Source organism: Salvelinus sp. IW2-2015, linkage group LG28 (assembly GCF_002910315.2).
Source record: "Salvelinus sp. IW2-2015 linkage group LG28, ASM291031v2, whole genome shotgun sequence".
Lineage (NCBI taxonomy): Eukaryota > Metazoa > Chordata > Actinopteri > Salmoniformes > Salmonidae > Salvelinus > Salvelinus sp. IW2-2015.
In genome coordinates this window covers 16,543,478-16,560,858 of record NC_036868.1, presented here as the reverse complement: position 1 = coordinate 16,560,858, position 17,381 = coordinate 16,543,478, and the positions used below count along the sequence as shown (strand labels likewise).

The following is a 17,381-nucleotide window of genomic DNA, read 5'->3' as shown; positions in this document are numbered from 1 at the left end:
GAGCTCTATGGACAATTATTTTGACCTCATGGCTTGGGTTTAGCTTTGACATGCACTGTCAACTGTGGGACCTTATATAGACAGGTGTGTGCCTTTCCAAATCATGTCCAATCAATTGAATTTACCACAGGTGGACTCCAATCAAGTTGTAGAAACATCTCAAGGATGATCACTGGAAACAGGATGCACCTGAGCTCAATTTCAAGTCTCATAGCAAAGGGTCTGAATACATAGTTTTATTTTTAATACACTTGCAAACATTTCTAAAAACCTGTTTTCACTGTCATTATGGGGTATTGTGTGTAGATTGCTGAGGATTTTTTTTAAATTTGATCCATTTTAGAATATGTCTGTAACGTAACAAAATGTGGAAAAAGTTGAGGTGGGGCAGAGAAAAGAAAAAGATAGAAAGAAAATGTCATTTTAACATTTCTTTAGTAAAAAGACAGGTTCTGCTGCTAATACTGCCATCGTCATCGAGGCAGAGGACATGTACTGTATGTGTACACCATGTATCTGATGCTATTTGGCCAAAAAGAGTATGGCATGTCATCAGATACATGGGCTACATATAGTAAGACAGAAGGGCGCTGTTTCGCTCGCTCTAATGCTTTCTCCGGTGAGATAGTTTCATCGACTTGCGATTGAAGTGAAGTTGGCGGGTGCACAGTGTACTATTTATTTAGGATTGAATTATTTTGGCTGTACCCTATCTTTTTGAAGTGATTTGTTTGAGAATCAAATGAAAACATAATGACTAGTTGTGTTCATGGCACATTAAAAGGTCATGCATTTTTACAATTAAATTACATCTTTACTCTAAAAACCTCTGACTATCCTCTGCCCCGGGGCCTCCAAATCACTAAGTCCACCCCTGTTGACACCCTTTGAAGAAAGGGTGGAAGTGAGTGGGAAGAAATCACTGCAGATAGCTTATATAACTTGGTAGAAGCACTTCACCACCATCAGTGTGGGATCGGAGCAGTTCATTGAATCAGCAACCTACAAGCTGTAGTAGCCAGACCGGGCCCATGCAGACAGATAGACAGGCCAGTGATGAGGGAAAGAGAGCCAGAGACACAGCACAAATAAGCCCCAGCAGAATCAAGACAGGATTATGACATGGCAGAGGAGCCAAGAATATCCCTCTCAGCATACAGAACAGTAAACAGACAAACCAAACACATAATACAAACCACCCTTCATTCTGCCAACTTCTCCCCTCAGATAAAGTCTATGGTGAAAAAACTAGAGTGTGTGGAAACTCTGGTTGTTTGGATACAACTCTACAACATTAGGAGTAAATATGTTGCGGGTTGAGAGTCATTCTGCAGCTGCAGTAATCAGACAGCTTGCAGTCATCTTCTGTAATGACTATCACAGTTACTTGCCTGCTCTAGCTACTAAAATCTTTTGAGATTCAAATGAGGGCTTACCTCTCTAGTTATCTGAATATTTTAAATATGATCATGCTGCCACAGGATAAGGAAAGAGGGAAAGAGAGAGAGAGGATTGCTGCCAGCCCTAACTATACCTACCACAGCACTGGAGCCTAGGAAAGCCCATTCAGTCAGAAATGATTGTTCTACACTAATGGCCTGGTCTGAAGGCTCCATTGCCTATGCTACGGATTAGGAAGGAACATTGTGGTCATTACAGTGTCATTAGCCAGTGTTCCTACAGAATCGTTCACTTCACACCCCTGTTTCTCCCTCCTCCTTGCATCCTTCCCTCTACGTTGGTCCGAGGCGCAGGTTGACGTTGATTGTCATGAATCTTGCCCTGGAGGCAGAACTAAGTGATTTCTGCTAGATGGGCCAAATGCAAAGACAATATTGGTTGTATCTTAAAATTTCATGAAAACAAAAGTTTGCTTTCTGGTCTTAAGTTATGGTTAGGGTTAGGCATTAAGGTTAACAGTGCTGTTAAGATTAGGGTTAAGGTTGGGGTTAGGTTAGGTTTAAGCTATGACTTTGTGGCTGTGCCAGCTAGTGACCAGTCTAAAGAGCTCCCTCCAGGGCAAGATCATTGACAGTAAATGCCAACCTGCGTCCGAGGCAGGGAGTAAAGTTTCTCCGAACCACGAGAAGACCTAATGGGTGACAGGACATTTTTGCACTACAGTACATTGATTATATTTGGGTTGATTATACATTGAGAAATCCCCTTAGTCCCTATATACCATGATTTAAACAACAATAATAGGATAAGTGAATTAGCTAAAACATGTGCACTTAAAAAAAAGTAAAAAGTAAATAAATAAAGTGTCATTTTATAGATTAGGGTGTGTTAACTACACAAACAAGAGTTGTTGTCATAACCACATCCTTACACTAGCTACTTGATTAATTCAGGACCTAAATTCTATGTATCCTATCTATGTATGTCCAACATAACATTTAACCTTGARGGTCACAATCACAATCAAACTCCAGTTTGATGACAACAGCATCAACAACACATTCAACACAATCCAAACAGTTTCTTTGTGTAAAAGACACATAAAGCATTGAAAAGTAAGGCAATGCAGCCAAGCCATTTTGTCAAATCAAGAGTAATTCCATTGTAGATGAATGGTGTGCATCTATCCTGGCCCCCATAGCCTTAACTTATAACGCGCACATAGCCATGTTATTTAGAGATTATGACACATACTGATGTAGGATCTTAATTCGGTCACTCTGTTGCACAGAAACCTCCATACAATGCAGGAAAAGTCAAACTTGTAGTGTATTTTAGGTTTAAAAAGGCTTCTGAAGTTTGTAATTTCCACATTCAAATTTCAGACTTGATTTTCTCTTAACCTGAAGAAAAAAATGATCAACCCCTACAAAAATGTCCATTAATTATAATCCACAAAATAATTGACATTTCCTGCTGTTGCAGGATTATGTTCCTGCTGTAGCAAACTGGCTCAAATTAAGTTCCTACATCTGCACATAGCCACAGTACTTAGGGCTCAGACCTTGGCATTTTCAAACCTAATCCAGACACTTCTCCCAAATACATCCTCATAAATCATTCCCCCAAGACTTTCTATCTTTCACACTGAGCACTTTGTCTCCATGCAGTTTCTGAAAGATGCCTTACATGCATGTTCACTATGTTGGTAGCATTGTAGTTAAGCTGGCCTAGCACCAAACGACACAAGTCCTTATGCAATAGTTTTCTTTTTCCTTCTCTCAATGTAAGGGGGGAAATCCTACTGCAGTAGTCAAATGTTGACATTGTTGTGTGTTGTTGAAATGCTGTATGATAATTGCAAACATAAAAGGGGATGACTACAGAATTGTTTAATGAGCAGAAATTGTCTGGGCTACAACCATTGTAGAAATGGATAACAGACAATAAATACGGCATGGGTGTGTTCTTGCTGTTTTGACATTTCAGATGTGTGGTTTGGGAACAGTATGCCTGTTCAACCACAGTTTAGAATTGCATAATCTGTGTGTATGTTGTTGTGTTGTGGTAAACCTGAACACGCAAACTGAACTATGCTGGTGTATCAAGGGGGAGACTTTAGTTAATCTGCTGCTTGAGTTGTTCTGACTTCGCTATGCAATATTCTAAATCAGTCATCATGTTCATTGGTTGTTTCACACATATTCTCATTACATTGTTTTCCTGGCAACTGCATCAGGTTTGAAGCCCATCCTTCGTATAAAAGTGAGGTGAAATAAGAACAAGTCGCCTATCACCTGCTACTCGTTAACAGTGTTTGTGTTTTTATATTCAGACACAGAGCATCAGACACCACATCAATACCAAACCTCAGATAATGACCTCATCACTGATGTCATCAATCAATGACCATGTTCTGATCTGAACAGTGAGTTGACACTCAAACTCACTGACAAAATTACAACCTACCACACATACAATAAGCATCAACAAATCACTGCATCAGACAGCCTGGTTTAAGAGTTAGACAAAACCATAAGCAAGGGGTTTGGTAAATTAAACATTGGTGGAGGTAATGACTTTCTCAGTGGGGCAGACAGTGAAGTGGTTAGACAAGTGATGATCAATCGCACGATAGAACACATACTAGACTCAGAAAGACAGCATTAAACAGAGATGACTTGTATACAGTAAGTACAGCAAGCTGAGTATTTCAAAAGCTAATCGACTATCCTGTATCATGAGTGTCTAGCGAAAAACCATTGAAAGTTATTGGAGGGTTAAGCATGTTCATGGATCATGTATAATGATATTGTAATCTGAATATTCAACAGTAGTTTTGTAAGTACGGATCATAACAGCACAGCAAACCTTTTAGCTCAGTCTTAGACATGTTCTGAATATACCATTGCAATTCTTTGTTGTTTTGCATACTATTCTGATAGAAACAAAAGAACTACAACCAAGCTAGACAAAATTGCAGTGTAGTAAAAAGAGGCTGTAATATCTCCCTGTAATATAATGGCCAAGTAGTGAGGAATAAACAAAGAAACAAACAAAGAAAACAAGCAGAATCCACAGTCTCCCCATAGAGAACGTGTTACATTTGTTGATGCACCACAAACATTTAGGTCCACTGGAGGTGCAACGGGTTGATCTACTCAGTTTACTGTTGACATTCCACAGTTTATTACTGGCCTACWGTGTTCAACCCTTTTTTCCTTTATTGCTTTTTTATAAGAACATTTCAGCTTAAAAAAATCTAAGTTTTTTTCATAGAAAATCTTTAAAAAAAATCATATACAGTTATATTACACATATGATCCTCTGGCTTTTGTTTTGTTGAACATAAAGGACATTTTGTTATTTTGTTGCACAAAATGTTATAGAATATGCATTTAAACAACAAACATAGGTTAGCACAGCGTTGCAAAATAAGGATACACAGACTAAATATATAGAAATCAAATACATGCATCAATACATTACAGTGCCATGCGTACACAGTCATTTTGGGAAGTCAACGATTTAAATTGGCATTTGTCCCCATTATATTAAATGTTCAAACCTCCTTACTATACATACATGAGATGGCTTTTACAAAATGCAGTTACACCAACAGTTGCAGGTTTTGTAGCTAACCTATACCCATCACTTTGGAGTAACTATGTCTGGTTAAAAGTTATGAGATTCTCTCTTGCTATTTAGGCTTTAACGCTTAGGATTAATCATCACCACGGATAAGAGATTTGAGAATGAAATTAGGGATTTACCTTGTCATCATTTTTTACGTGAGAGATTCATTCATTGCTAACTTTCAGACAAAATGGCCGTCTTTAGTCTTTTGTGAGGAGGGTGATTTCTTGCATGAGGGAGAGGACCCTTTTCATCCCATTTATTTGACTAAAGGAGGAGTGTGAAAGCCCATGAGCAGGTGAAGCATTATCTTGATAACTAGCGAGCTACTGTTTCATACAGAAGCAGAAACTGCTTTTCGCTTCTTTACTTCAATATGTTGCTCTCAAGATGGTTAATTGTACTGACCATTTTACTCCTGTAAGCTTCTCTAACTTTTGGTCCAAACACACATAAAGTTGCTTCAGCTGCCCTCATAGCTTTAATTGCCCTTTTTGAGAGGTACTTTGGCCCTTTCAAGCAACATATAAAGACAGCAATGCCCTCTCAAGGTCATAACTTTCAATTAAGAATAACCTACGGACAGCCACATCCTTTTACATGAGAGGCATTCTGTTACATGCCACAAACCACCCTAAGGTGACGTATCAGAGGTCAGTGATAACTATCTCCTGCATTCTGACCTTGAGAGTGTCTGCCCTTACAGAGATCTTATCCAGCATCATCAGACTTAGCTTGATAATGCTCTTGGTTTTCCGACGGGGAGAGGGACTCCACTCTGGCCATTCTGGATAGTAGAGAGGCTACTAGAGGAGAATATTGATGTTCTCTGGAGATTTCTAAAGTACATCAAGCAATGGTCCATGAAAGCCATTGGAATGCTAATATACATCACCAATGGTTGTTTAAACAAGCATCATTGTGATGTATGGCATTACTTTGAGGTTTGAACCAATAGGATGTCTTTTACATCATGATTTGATTTGACAGAATATCCACATGTACCAACAAATCGGCACCCATATTTTTTTCCCGCTCTAATTATTTGGCACAATAGTCTTTCACTCAAACAAAAAGAAACAATGTATCTCTGATTAAATTATGACCTGTCGTATCCAACCCKCCCAATCATTTATTTTGTTCATGATGATCCATAATCACCTCTTAATCATGGGACATTGAAACATGTGACACTGAAACGTGTTAAACACTGAAGATGCCTTGCCAACCATGATGTTCAGATGATTTCTCGACACACCTCATATCTTAGCCCAGTTAGAAAGGCAGTATGATCTTCAACCTCTGCAGTACTTCCTCCTTTTGGTTTTACTAGTTCAAAGTTGCCTTTTCCCTCCTAGTTAAGCCATCTGCTATGATTTCCTGAACATGCCTAACTCTATTAAGGGATCTGTTCAATCCGTATAGCAGAAGTTACAGCGTGATTGAAATTGAAAGTCAATGTTACCGCGTCAGCGGAGACTGCATTCACGGTAAACACTGCATATGTCAGCTCAATCTGAAATGACCTTTACATTTCTATGGTGCAATCTGTAACACTTCAGGGATACAGACTGAATGAAGCCCTAGATTATGTACCTTGCTGCAGTTCTACTCTAATTGTTGGCTAAGAACAGATGTGAGAATGGAAATAAAGCAGATATATCTGTCTTCCTGTAAAATGAACCTTGACAATTGTATCCACACAATGCAATGTGCAGGATAATTCTTCATAATGGACACAGTGTACGCCATCTGCCCAGTTCAGCTGTTCGCTCGAGTGTTAACCGGAAAGAATGGAATCTACTGTGGGTATGCTTTCTTTCTGTGTACTCTCAAACAAATTCAAATGTATACATCCTGTCTGTCTGTCTGTCTGTCTGTCTGTCTGTCTGTCTTGTCTGTCTGTCTGTCTGTCTGTCTGTCTGTTCTGCTGTCTGTCTGTCTGTTCTGTCTGTCTGTCTGTCTGTCTTGTCTGTCTGTCTTGTCTGTCTGCTCTGTCTGCTGTCTGTCTGTAGATGATAAAAGGATTTAATATGACAAATTGTAGAAAACAATTTAGATAACTTTGACCACCATCCTGGAGGTAGACATTTCTCTCATTCTTATGCTACCATACTTTGCTCACGACACTGTAGATTTACAATTGTTAGAATAAGATAAGATAGATAAGATTATCCCCTTACACATTACACTGTAAGTAAATGTATGATATTGTAGTTTCATCCTGGTTGTGTGCAAGTGTCTGTATGAACAGCAGAGGGAACCGTTTGCAGACTGTGCAGATAAGATACACTGTACCGTCCAGTCTGAAGTAGTAGCTGATCTATGGGTCTGATCTGGTCTGGTCTGGTCTCTACTCTAGACAGCATGGCTGCTGGCTGTCTAGCTGGGTCATGGCTGCTGGTCTATATCTCTCCCTCCCTCCCTCCTCCTTCTGAGGACTGGTCAGATTTGACCCCTCTGGCCCTTTGAGGGGCTACAACACATGGCCACCCTCGCTTTAGGACATGCTTCCAACACCTCACCCAACAATCACTGAAGACTGTCCCGCTGCCGCTCACTGCTCGCGCTCACCGACACACGGCTTCTCAGACGTTAGTCACATGATCAGGGTTCTCCCTGACTTCAATGCACTCTATCTCCTCCCTCTCCCTCACTCTCTCCCTCTCCATCATCTCCCGCTCTCTCTCCCGCTCTTTCCGTTTTGCCCGTTTCTTCTTCTTGTGCCTTTTTTTTGATGGGGGAAAAAACGTTAGAAACACAGGCAGGATGAGGAAACAGTGCAGCACTGTGCAGCCTGCGGTGAGGAGGGAGCACTTGAACAGCGTGTAGGTCAGGTTGGAAGGCACAAACACCAAGGGCAACATCCCGATAACAAAACAGCAGGCGTTTTGCAAAATGGCCGCCCCGTGCTCCTCCAGGGAGATCTTAATGCATTGGGTCCTGGTGTGCTCCGTGGCCAGTACAAAGGTGTACAGGTGGGGTGCACAGTGATCCATGGCAAAGTTGAGAGTATAAATAAGGCACAGGATAGAGATGCTGTCCATATGTACATTCCAGAGGGTCATGAGGCCCAGGACCCCCAGCTCTACGGAGGTGACGGTCAGGATCAACCAGAAGTTCCCCAGAGGGTTTATGACCAGGAAGAAGGTGAGGATGAGGATGGTGAGCACGCTGAAGGCCGATGTGAGGATGGGTGAGACCACGGAGGAGCTGTAACGGTCCATGTAGACGAAGGTGGGGTTGAAGACGATGAACTTGATGTTGTTGATGAGCGAAAGGGGGCGGAGCCTCTCAAGCAGTTCCACCACCTCCTCCCGTGTCTTCTCCGTGGTCCTCGCCACCAGGTACATCCTGGACGCGATGATCTCCATTTCATCTCCATCTGTCTTGGACAGAATGATGTCCTCCATGAAGTGCTGATACTCCGGGCTGCGCAGGAAGGAGCCCTGCAGGATGGTGATGAAATCACTTTTGGTCGAGGCGCTCACATTCACCACCTTCAGATACTGAAAGTAGTTATCCATCCAGGAGATCTTGTTGAAGCCGTGGCTCAGCGTTGTGAGGTGCTCCTGCACCGTGGAGTTCCAGTACTCGATGGGCTCATAGATGTAGAAGCCGATCACAGGGCTGTAGTTACTGAAGTACTTCTGCTGGGTCGTGGCGTAGGACACACTGGGCGTGTTGCTGGCTAGGAGATTGACGATGTTGGATCCATCACTGATTTGTAAACATCCCATGAAGGAGAAGGAGGCGTAGATCAGGTAGAGGATGACCACGAAGGGCTTGACGTAGGTGTTGGTGATCCACTCCGTGTAGTGCTCCCTCAGGAAGTGCTGGATGAAGTGGTTTTGGTAGGGCACGACCTCGTGGTGAGTGACGTGGTCATGGCCGTCGCTCATCATGGTCTTGAACCAGGTGGGCTGACGGTCCAGGTACTCCACTGAGGGGATCTTACAGCAAAACACACTGTGGTAGCGGTTCTGCTCCAGCTGACCAGCGAACACCAAGCAGGAACCGTAGAAGGAGAACACGTAGAAGTAGTTGACCAGGACGGCCACGCACATGCTCTGGCAGAAGATCTTCACCGACTCAATGTTGGTGAAGGGGCTGGCACCCATGCCGAAGGTGATGATATAGAGGGAACTGGTCATGGTATAGCACACCATCACGTCGGCGAAGGCGTCTGCCACGCGCTCCTTGAAGGGAAGGCTTTCTCGAGTTCTTCTCCAGCCTGCCAGGAGCTCAAACACTCCTTTGGTTCCATGACCTGAAATGACAGGAACACATACTTTGTCAATGCCAATGCCAGTGAATACACATTAGTCAATTTCTGTTAATCAGTTTTAAAATGATACCATATAGCACATGCATTGTAATACTGAAGTAAAATATTTAAAGCAGCAATCAGCAGATAAAACAATAACAAAGCGTTAATTCGCCCCTGTTTCGGTAAAAAGCAGATGGATGGGGCTGGAGATATGTAACCACTTTCAAATTCTTAGACACAGCTATGGATGCAAGAATTAACCATCCATGATATCAACATGATAGTTTTAACCATGTTTTGATGCTATAAAGCATTTGTTTACATTTACTTTTGTATGCTCGACCCTAAACTCTGTTACCTGGTAATACATGGCAGACGGTCCAGGAACAACAAGGGAAACATAACGGACAATGCCCAAGGACTAGTCAGCCTTTCCACCTCTGAGGGGCCACAGTGTATCTCTCCGTTTCAATAGTCAGTCCTCTGGATACTGTATGTGTGATAGAAAAGTACTAAATGAACTATAAATGACTCTATAAAAAGGAATCCTGTCTTATTTACATTGGTCTCATCCCCCACATAAGCCTTTAGATGCTGTGAGACCCTGTGGAGATTGGGCCTTGGTGGTCAGGTTACTATAAACTTGGTATTGTTTGATTGGTCAATGGTTGTTGGTTTTGGATTGAAAAGGTTACACCTTTAGATGTTATAAATGGAATTAAATGCCTTTGTTCTGTCTCTTATACTGTATCCAGTACATGGAGGAAGGTTGTATGATCAATTCTAATTTTCTAGGCTTCTAGGCCTCTGGCCTAGTAGGCATCTCTCTGATCATTCTTAGAATAATGCCTAATAATGCTTGTTAATGCTTTGTAACTTAATCTTTATGCCTTGTATGTGAATCCATTCATTTTACAAATTAATTAAAGACACTTGTATTTAGAATTAAATTCTCAGACATTTCTTGATTGCCTATTACTGTAACTCAACCATAGTCTCCTTGCATTTTCCTATTTCTTTTATGGAATCGGATAAACATTTCAATAGGCTAATTGCTTAGTCTTATTATGAGCCGCATGTGAGGTGTATATAATATGCATATATGATCATTATTACCCCCACTGCTCTTTGTGGAGCAAATATTGGAGCAAAACAAGCTTATATTTGGGGTTCTGATGGGGTACGACAGTTGAACTTAGCTCATGAGACATTTCTAAGTTATATTCTTAAAAAATCAATTGGTACATATCATTAATTAACAAATCCCAAAAATGTATGTAGCAACTGCAGATTGCCCCTTTAAATGCAAAATTACACAAGTTAAATCTGTGGAATTGCTCATGAGCTATAAAAAGAACCGGAAATAGACGCTCCATATTCACACACACACACACACACACACACACACACACACACACACACACACACCCACACACACACACACACACACACACACACCACACAACCACACCACACACACACACACACACCCACACACACACACACACACACACACACACACACACACACACACACACACACACACACACACACAGTAGTGACGGGTCACAGCCATATTACTATTTGGGAGCTGCCTGCCGTGAATGTGTTGGCTTTTGAACAATATAATAAATGTAACACTTTTCCATCTCCTAAATATTTCAGTGGGAGTGATGGGTTTGGCCCATCTACATGATGTTTTCCACACTGTTTTAAATATTTCCTTAAAAATCTCCATGGTTGGGTCCTTGCTCTCAACGGCGTCATACGTTTTGACTAATTTGACACAAGGAAAAAGAAATACTTAACTATAAAGGATTACGCCGAAATAATGAGTGAGGTGGATTGAATGCTTGCTTTTTAGATTTAGATTTACTAAGCTGTGGTACAAGTCAATGAGTTATTGTCAGTTCATTTAGAAGGTGTGTGTGGGAAATTCAGGCTGCATACAGTACATGCAGCAGTTAACTAAAAAATAAATAAAGGGACTGTGTCAATGCAAATAGTCCGGGTGGCCTTGCCACGAGGTAGCAGAGAGAAGAGTCTGTGACTTGGGTGACTGGAGTGTTTGACAGTTTTTTGGGCCTTCCTCTGACACCACCTAGTATATAGGTCCTGGATGGCAGGAAGATTTGCCTCAGTGATGTACTGGGCTGTATGCACTACCCACTGTAGAGCCTTACGGTCGGATGCCGAGCAGTTGCCATACCAGGAGGTGATGCAACTGGTCAGGATGCTCTCGATGGTGCAGCTGTAGAACGTTTTGGGTATCTGGGAACCCATGCCAAATCTTTTCAGTCTCCTGAGGGGGAAAAGGTGTTGTCATGCCCTCTTCGGGACTTTCTTGGTGTGTTTGGACCATGATAGTTTTTTGGTGATGTGGACACCAAGGAACTTGAAACTCTCGACTCACTCCACTACAGCCATGTCGATGTGAATGGGGGCGTGTTCAGCCATCCTTTTCCTGTAGTTTACGATCAGCTCCTTTGTCTTGCTCACATTAAGGGAGAGGTTGTTGTCCTGGGACCACACCAGGTCTTTGACCTCCTCCCTATAGGCTGCCTCATCGATAGTGCTGGAGTCGTGCTTGGCCACACAGTCATGGGTGAACAGGGAGTACAGGAGGGGACTAAGCACGCACCCCTGAGGGGCCCTCGTGTTGTTGCCTACCCTTTCCAACTGGGGGCGGCCCGTCAGGAAGTCCAGGATCCAGTTGCAGGGGGAGGTGTTTAGTCCCAATGTCCTTAGCTAAGTGATGAGCTTTGAGGGCACTTTGATGTTGAACGCTGAGCTGTAGTCAATGAACAGCATTCTCACATAGCTGTTACTTTTGTCCAGGTGTGAAAGGGCAGTGTGGAGTCCGATTAAGATTGCGTCATCTGTGGATCTTTTGGGGCGGTATGCAAATGGAAGTGGGTCTAGGGTTTCCCAGATGATGGTGTTGATGTGAGCCATGACCAGCCTTTGAAAGATCTTCATGGCTACCGACGTGAGTGCTACAAGGAGGTAGTAATTTAGGCAGGTTACCTTTGCATTATTGGTCACAGGGACTATGGTGGTCTGCTTGTCTCGAAGCGAGCATAAAAGGCATTTAGCCCATCTGGTAGGCTCGCGTCACTGGGCAGCTCGCGGCTGGGTTTCCCTTTSCATTCTTTAATAGTTTGTAAGCCCTGCCACATCCGACAAGCGTCAGAGCCGGTGTAGTAGGATTCAATCTTAGTCCTGTACTGACGCTTTGCCTGTTTGATTGTTCGTCTGAGGGCATAGCAGGATTTCTTATAAGCGCCCGGATTAGTGTTCAGCTCCTTGAAAGTGGCAYCTCTAGCCTTTAGCTTGGTGCGGATGTTGCCTGTAATCCATTGCTTCTGATTGGAATATGTACGTACGGTCACTTTGGGGACGACGTCGTCAATGCACTTATTGATGAAGCCGGTGACTGAAGTGGTATACTTCTCATTTCCATTGGATGAATCCCGGAAAATATTCCAGTTTGTGCTAGCAAAACAGTTCGGTAGCGTAGCATCTGCGTCATCTGACCACTTCCGTACTGAGCGAGCAACTGGTACTTCCTGCTTTAGTTTTTGCTTGTAAGCAGGAATCAGGAGGATGGAATTATGGTGAGATTTTCCAAATGGAGGGCAGGGGAGAGCTTTGTATGCGTCTCTGTGTTTGGAGTAAAGGCGGTCTAAAGTTTTTTGCCTCTGGTTGCACATGTGACATGCTGGTAAAAATGAGGTAAAACAAATTTAAGTTTGCCTGCATTAAAGTCCCCAGACACTCGGAGCACCGCTTCTGGATGAGCATTTTCTATTTGCCTATGGCTTTACAGTGGGGCAAAAAAGTATTTAGTCAGCCACCAATTGTGCAAGTTCTCCCACTTAAAAAGATGAGAGAGGCCTGTAATTTTCATCATAGGATTTTTGCTCACCGTTCTTGTGATCATTTTGACCCCACGGGGTGAGATCTTGCGTGGAGCCCCAGATCGAGGGAGATTATCAGTGGTCTTGTATGTCTTCCATTTCCTAATTATTGCTCCCACAGTTGATTTCTTCAAACCAAGCTGCTTACCTATTGCAGATTCAGTCTTCCCAGCCTGGTGCAGGTCTACAATTTTGTTTCTGGTGTCCTTTGACAGCTCTTTGGTCTTGGCCATAGTGGAGTTTGGAGTGTGACTGTTTGAGGTTGTGGACAGGTGTCTTATATTGATAACAAGTTCAGACAGGTGCCATTAATACAGGTAACGAGTGGAGGACAGAGGAGCCTCTTAAAGAAGACGTTACAGGTCTGTGAGAGCCAGAAATCTTGCTTGTTTGTAGGTGACCAAATACTTATTTTCCACCATAATTTGCAAATAAATTCATTAAAAATCCTACAATGTGAATTTCTGGATTTTTTTTCTCATTTTGTCTGTCATAGTTGAAGTGTACCTATGATGAAAATTACAGGCCTCTCTCATCTTTTTAAGTGGGAGAACTTGCACAATTGGTGGCTGACTAAATACTTTTTTGCCCCACTGTATATAGCTTGTTGAGTGCGGTCTTAGTGCCAGCATCGGTTTGTGGTGGTAAATAGACAGCTACAAAAAATATAGATGAAAACTCTCTTGGTAGATAGTGTGGTCTACAGCTTATCATGAAATGCTCTACCTCAGGTGAGCAATACATTAAGACTAACTTAATATAAGACATTGTGCACCAGCTATTATTGACAAATAGACCACCTCCCCCACCCCTCGCCTTACCGGACATAGCTGTTCTGTCCTGCCGATGCACGGAAAACCCAACCAACTGTATATTATCCGTGTTGTTGTTCAGCCACGATTCGGTGATGTCACGCCCTGGCCTTAGTTATCTTTGTTTTCTTTATTATTTTAGTTAGGTCAGGGTGTGACATGGGGGATGTTTGTGTTTTTGTCTAGTCGAGGGTGTTTGTAGTGTCTAGGGGGTTTTGGTAGAGTTTATGGGGTTGTGTTCAGTGTAGGTGTCTAGGTATGTCTATGGTTGCCTGAGTGGTTCTCAATCAGAGACAGCTGTCTATCATTGTCTCTGATTGGGAGCCATATTTAAGGCAGCCATAGGCATTAGACGGGTTATTGTCTATGTGATGTTGCATGTTTGCACTCAGTGTTATAGCAGTCACATTCGTTTTGTTATTTTGTATTGTTTGTTAAGTGTTCTTCATTATTAAAGGGAAGAATGTATTCTAATCACGCTGCGCCTTGGTCCTCTCTTTCACCTATAGATGATCGTGACAGGTGAAACATAAGATATTACAGTTTTTAATGTCCTGTTGGTAGGATAGTCTCGAATGGAGCTGATCCAGGTTATTCACCAGTGATTGCACTTTGGCCCACTCGCCGACAAATACTCACAAGGCACCCTGATCTCCGCCCACTGTATTTCCTTATTTTCTTCATGCAAATGACAGGGTTTGGGCCTTGTCTGGGAGCAACATCATATCCTTTGCGTCAGACTCATAAAAAAAACATCTTTGTCCAGTTCGAAGTGAGTGATCGCTGTTCTGTTATCCAGAAGCTCTTTTCGGTCATAAGAGAAGGTAGCATCAAGATTATAAACAAAATAAGTTACAAACAAAGCGAAAAGACACAAAATAGCACAATTGGTTAGGAACGCGTAAATCGGCAACCATCCCATCTGGCGCCATTCTTAATTTCCTGCGTATCTGGCGCCATTTCCTACATATCTGACATGAAAACACATTGCATTTCTGGGTAGGATTGGAAAACCCCTGGGTTACATTAACGTGATTTATGAGTTGCAGGTGGGGAATGGATAATAGTGTTGGGCCCATCTGGTAAAATATCCCCAGATAATATCTCCACTAGAATGACTGCGAAAACAACTCTGTTACCAAAGCCTTGGTCTGATGTCACCAAAGACCTGCCAGAAAAATACATTTTTTTTTTTTTTTTTTTTACAGCATCTTTGAGATTCTCTTTGTAATGAAAAGCACTATCTAAAATAAATATATTGTTATGTGCATATACAACATACAAAATCAGTCAGGCTGACAGAGACAGGGTTTCCACTCAGATAAAATAAAAATTGATATAGTTAGGGCTATTTTGAATTTGAGCTGTACAGCACAGACATTCATGCCTACCATGAATATATGAATACTAGGTATATACTGTACATTGAAATTACATGACATAGTTTGTAGGCTAGAGTCTCTGAGGCCTAATACCCAGGAAATAGCCTGCAGGTACAGACAGGATCTGACTCTATAGGACTTCTGGCTAATCCTCAGCATCATCATCAGGGGCATCCCTGGGCTCTCGCTCTTTCTCTCTTAACAGAAACGGGACTGAATGAGCCTCCATACACAGACCAAAGTGACACACTTTCCACTCCACTGAACCCCTGACAGGTCCTGTATCATTAAACTCCAGTTAAATGAATGATTGGGTTAAATAATACACATGCAGAGAGGCATTAGAAGGGCAGGCGCAGTATAAAAAGGTGCTTGTGACTCAGCCGGTCGGTCCTATGCAACAACAACATCAGTCAGAAACAGCAGCGGCTCTGATAAATACAGTGTATGTTATCACTCCCCTCAGATGCTGCTAATATTCGTTAGCTACTGTAAATGTGAAGTAGGCCATAAGTAGGCTTGAGGACACAAATGTGTTTGTCTCCTGCATGGATCTATGAATCACTGTTGCATTCTAGTAGTGCCAGGCTGGCCGAAGTCAGGAGCACTGCTGGCTGCTTGATTCATACAAGTCTGCTGCTCTGCCTCCTTCTGACACCATGCCTGCATGCTCACTGGGGCTGCTGTGTGTGGAACAAGATGAAGCTTGAGGGAGGACAATGCGCATGCCTGTGTTGCAGTAACTCAAACGAGGGAAAGCACCAGGAAGAATAAGCAGGGAAGGTGGATGGGGAAAGGAGAGGAGGGAAGGGTATCCAGGGAGGGTGGATGGGGAAAGGAGAGGAGGGAAGGGTATCCAGGGAGGGTGGATGGGGAAAGGAGAGGAGGGAAGGGTATCCAGGGAGGGTGGATGGGGAAAGGAGAGGAGGGAAGGGTATCCACCCTCCCAGTAAGGAAGATGCTCAATAATATACAATGCTCAAAAAAATAAAGGGAACACTTAAACAACACAATGTAACTCCAAGTCAATCACACTTCTGTGAAATCAAACTGTCCACTGATTGACAATAAATTTCACATGCTGTTGTGCAAATGGAATAGACAAAAGGTGGAAATTATAGGCAATTAGCAAGACACCCCCAATAAAGGAGTGATTCTGCAGGTGGTGACCACAGACCACTTCTCAGTTCCTATGCTTCCTGGCTGATGCACATTTGTGGCCTGCGGGAGGTCATTTTGCAGGGCTCTGGCAGTGCTCCTCCTGCTCAAAGGCGGAGGTAGCGGTCCTGTTGCTGGGTTGTTGCCCTCCTACGGCCTCCTCCACGTCTCCTGATGTACTGGCCTGTCTCCTGGTAGCGCCTCCATGCTCTGGACACTACGCTGACAGACACAGCAAACCTTCTTGCCACCGCTCGCATTGATGTGCCATCCTGGATGATATGCACTACCTGAGCCACTTGTGTGGGTTGTAGACTCCGTCTCATGCTACCACTAGAGTGATAGCACCGCTAGCATTCAAAAGTGACCAAAACATCAGCCAGGAAGCATAGGAACTGAGAAGTGGTCTGTGGTCACCACCTGCAGAATCACTCCTTTATTGGGGGTGTCTTGCTAATTGCCTATAATTTCCACCTTTTGTCTATTCCATTTGCACAACAGCATGTGAAATTTATTGTCAATCAGTGTTGCTTCCTAAGTGGACAGTTTGATTTCACAGAAGTGTGATTGACTTGGAGTTACATTGTGTTGTTTAAGTGTTCCCTTTATTTTTTTGAGCAGTGTATTTATCTAGTTTTCTGTTTTTAAAGTGACTCGCTCTGAGGTATGGTGGTATCTGTCTTCGCTGTTTGAAACACAGAATGCAGGACTATGGAAGCTGGTACAAGCATTTCGCTACACTCGCAATAACATCTGCTAACCATGTCTGTGTGACCAATACAATTTGATTTGATTTGGTAGC

At 42.7% G+C, this 17,381-nt stretch overlaps 1 protein-coding gene across 1 annotated transcript in view; it reads right to left on the bottom strand.

Moving 5' to 3' along the window:
* Nucleotides 1–7,025: 7,025 nt before the first annotated feature.
* Nucleotides 7,026–17,381, bottom strand: part of LOC111954006 (patched domain-containing protein 1) — a 36,624-nt gene continuing 26,268 nt past the window's right edge. The window contains exon 3 of the mRNA XM_023973490.3: nt 7,026–9,307. Within this exon, the coding sequence (XP_023829258.1) occupies nt 7,626–9,307 (1,682 nt within the window). The 3' untranslated portion in view covers nt 7,026–7,625. The remainder of the gene's footprint in view (nt 9,308–17,381) is intronic.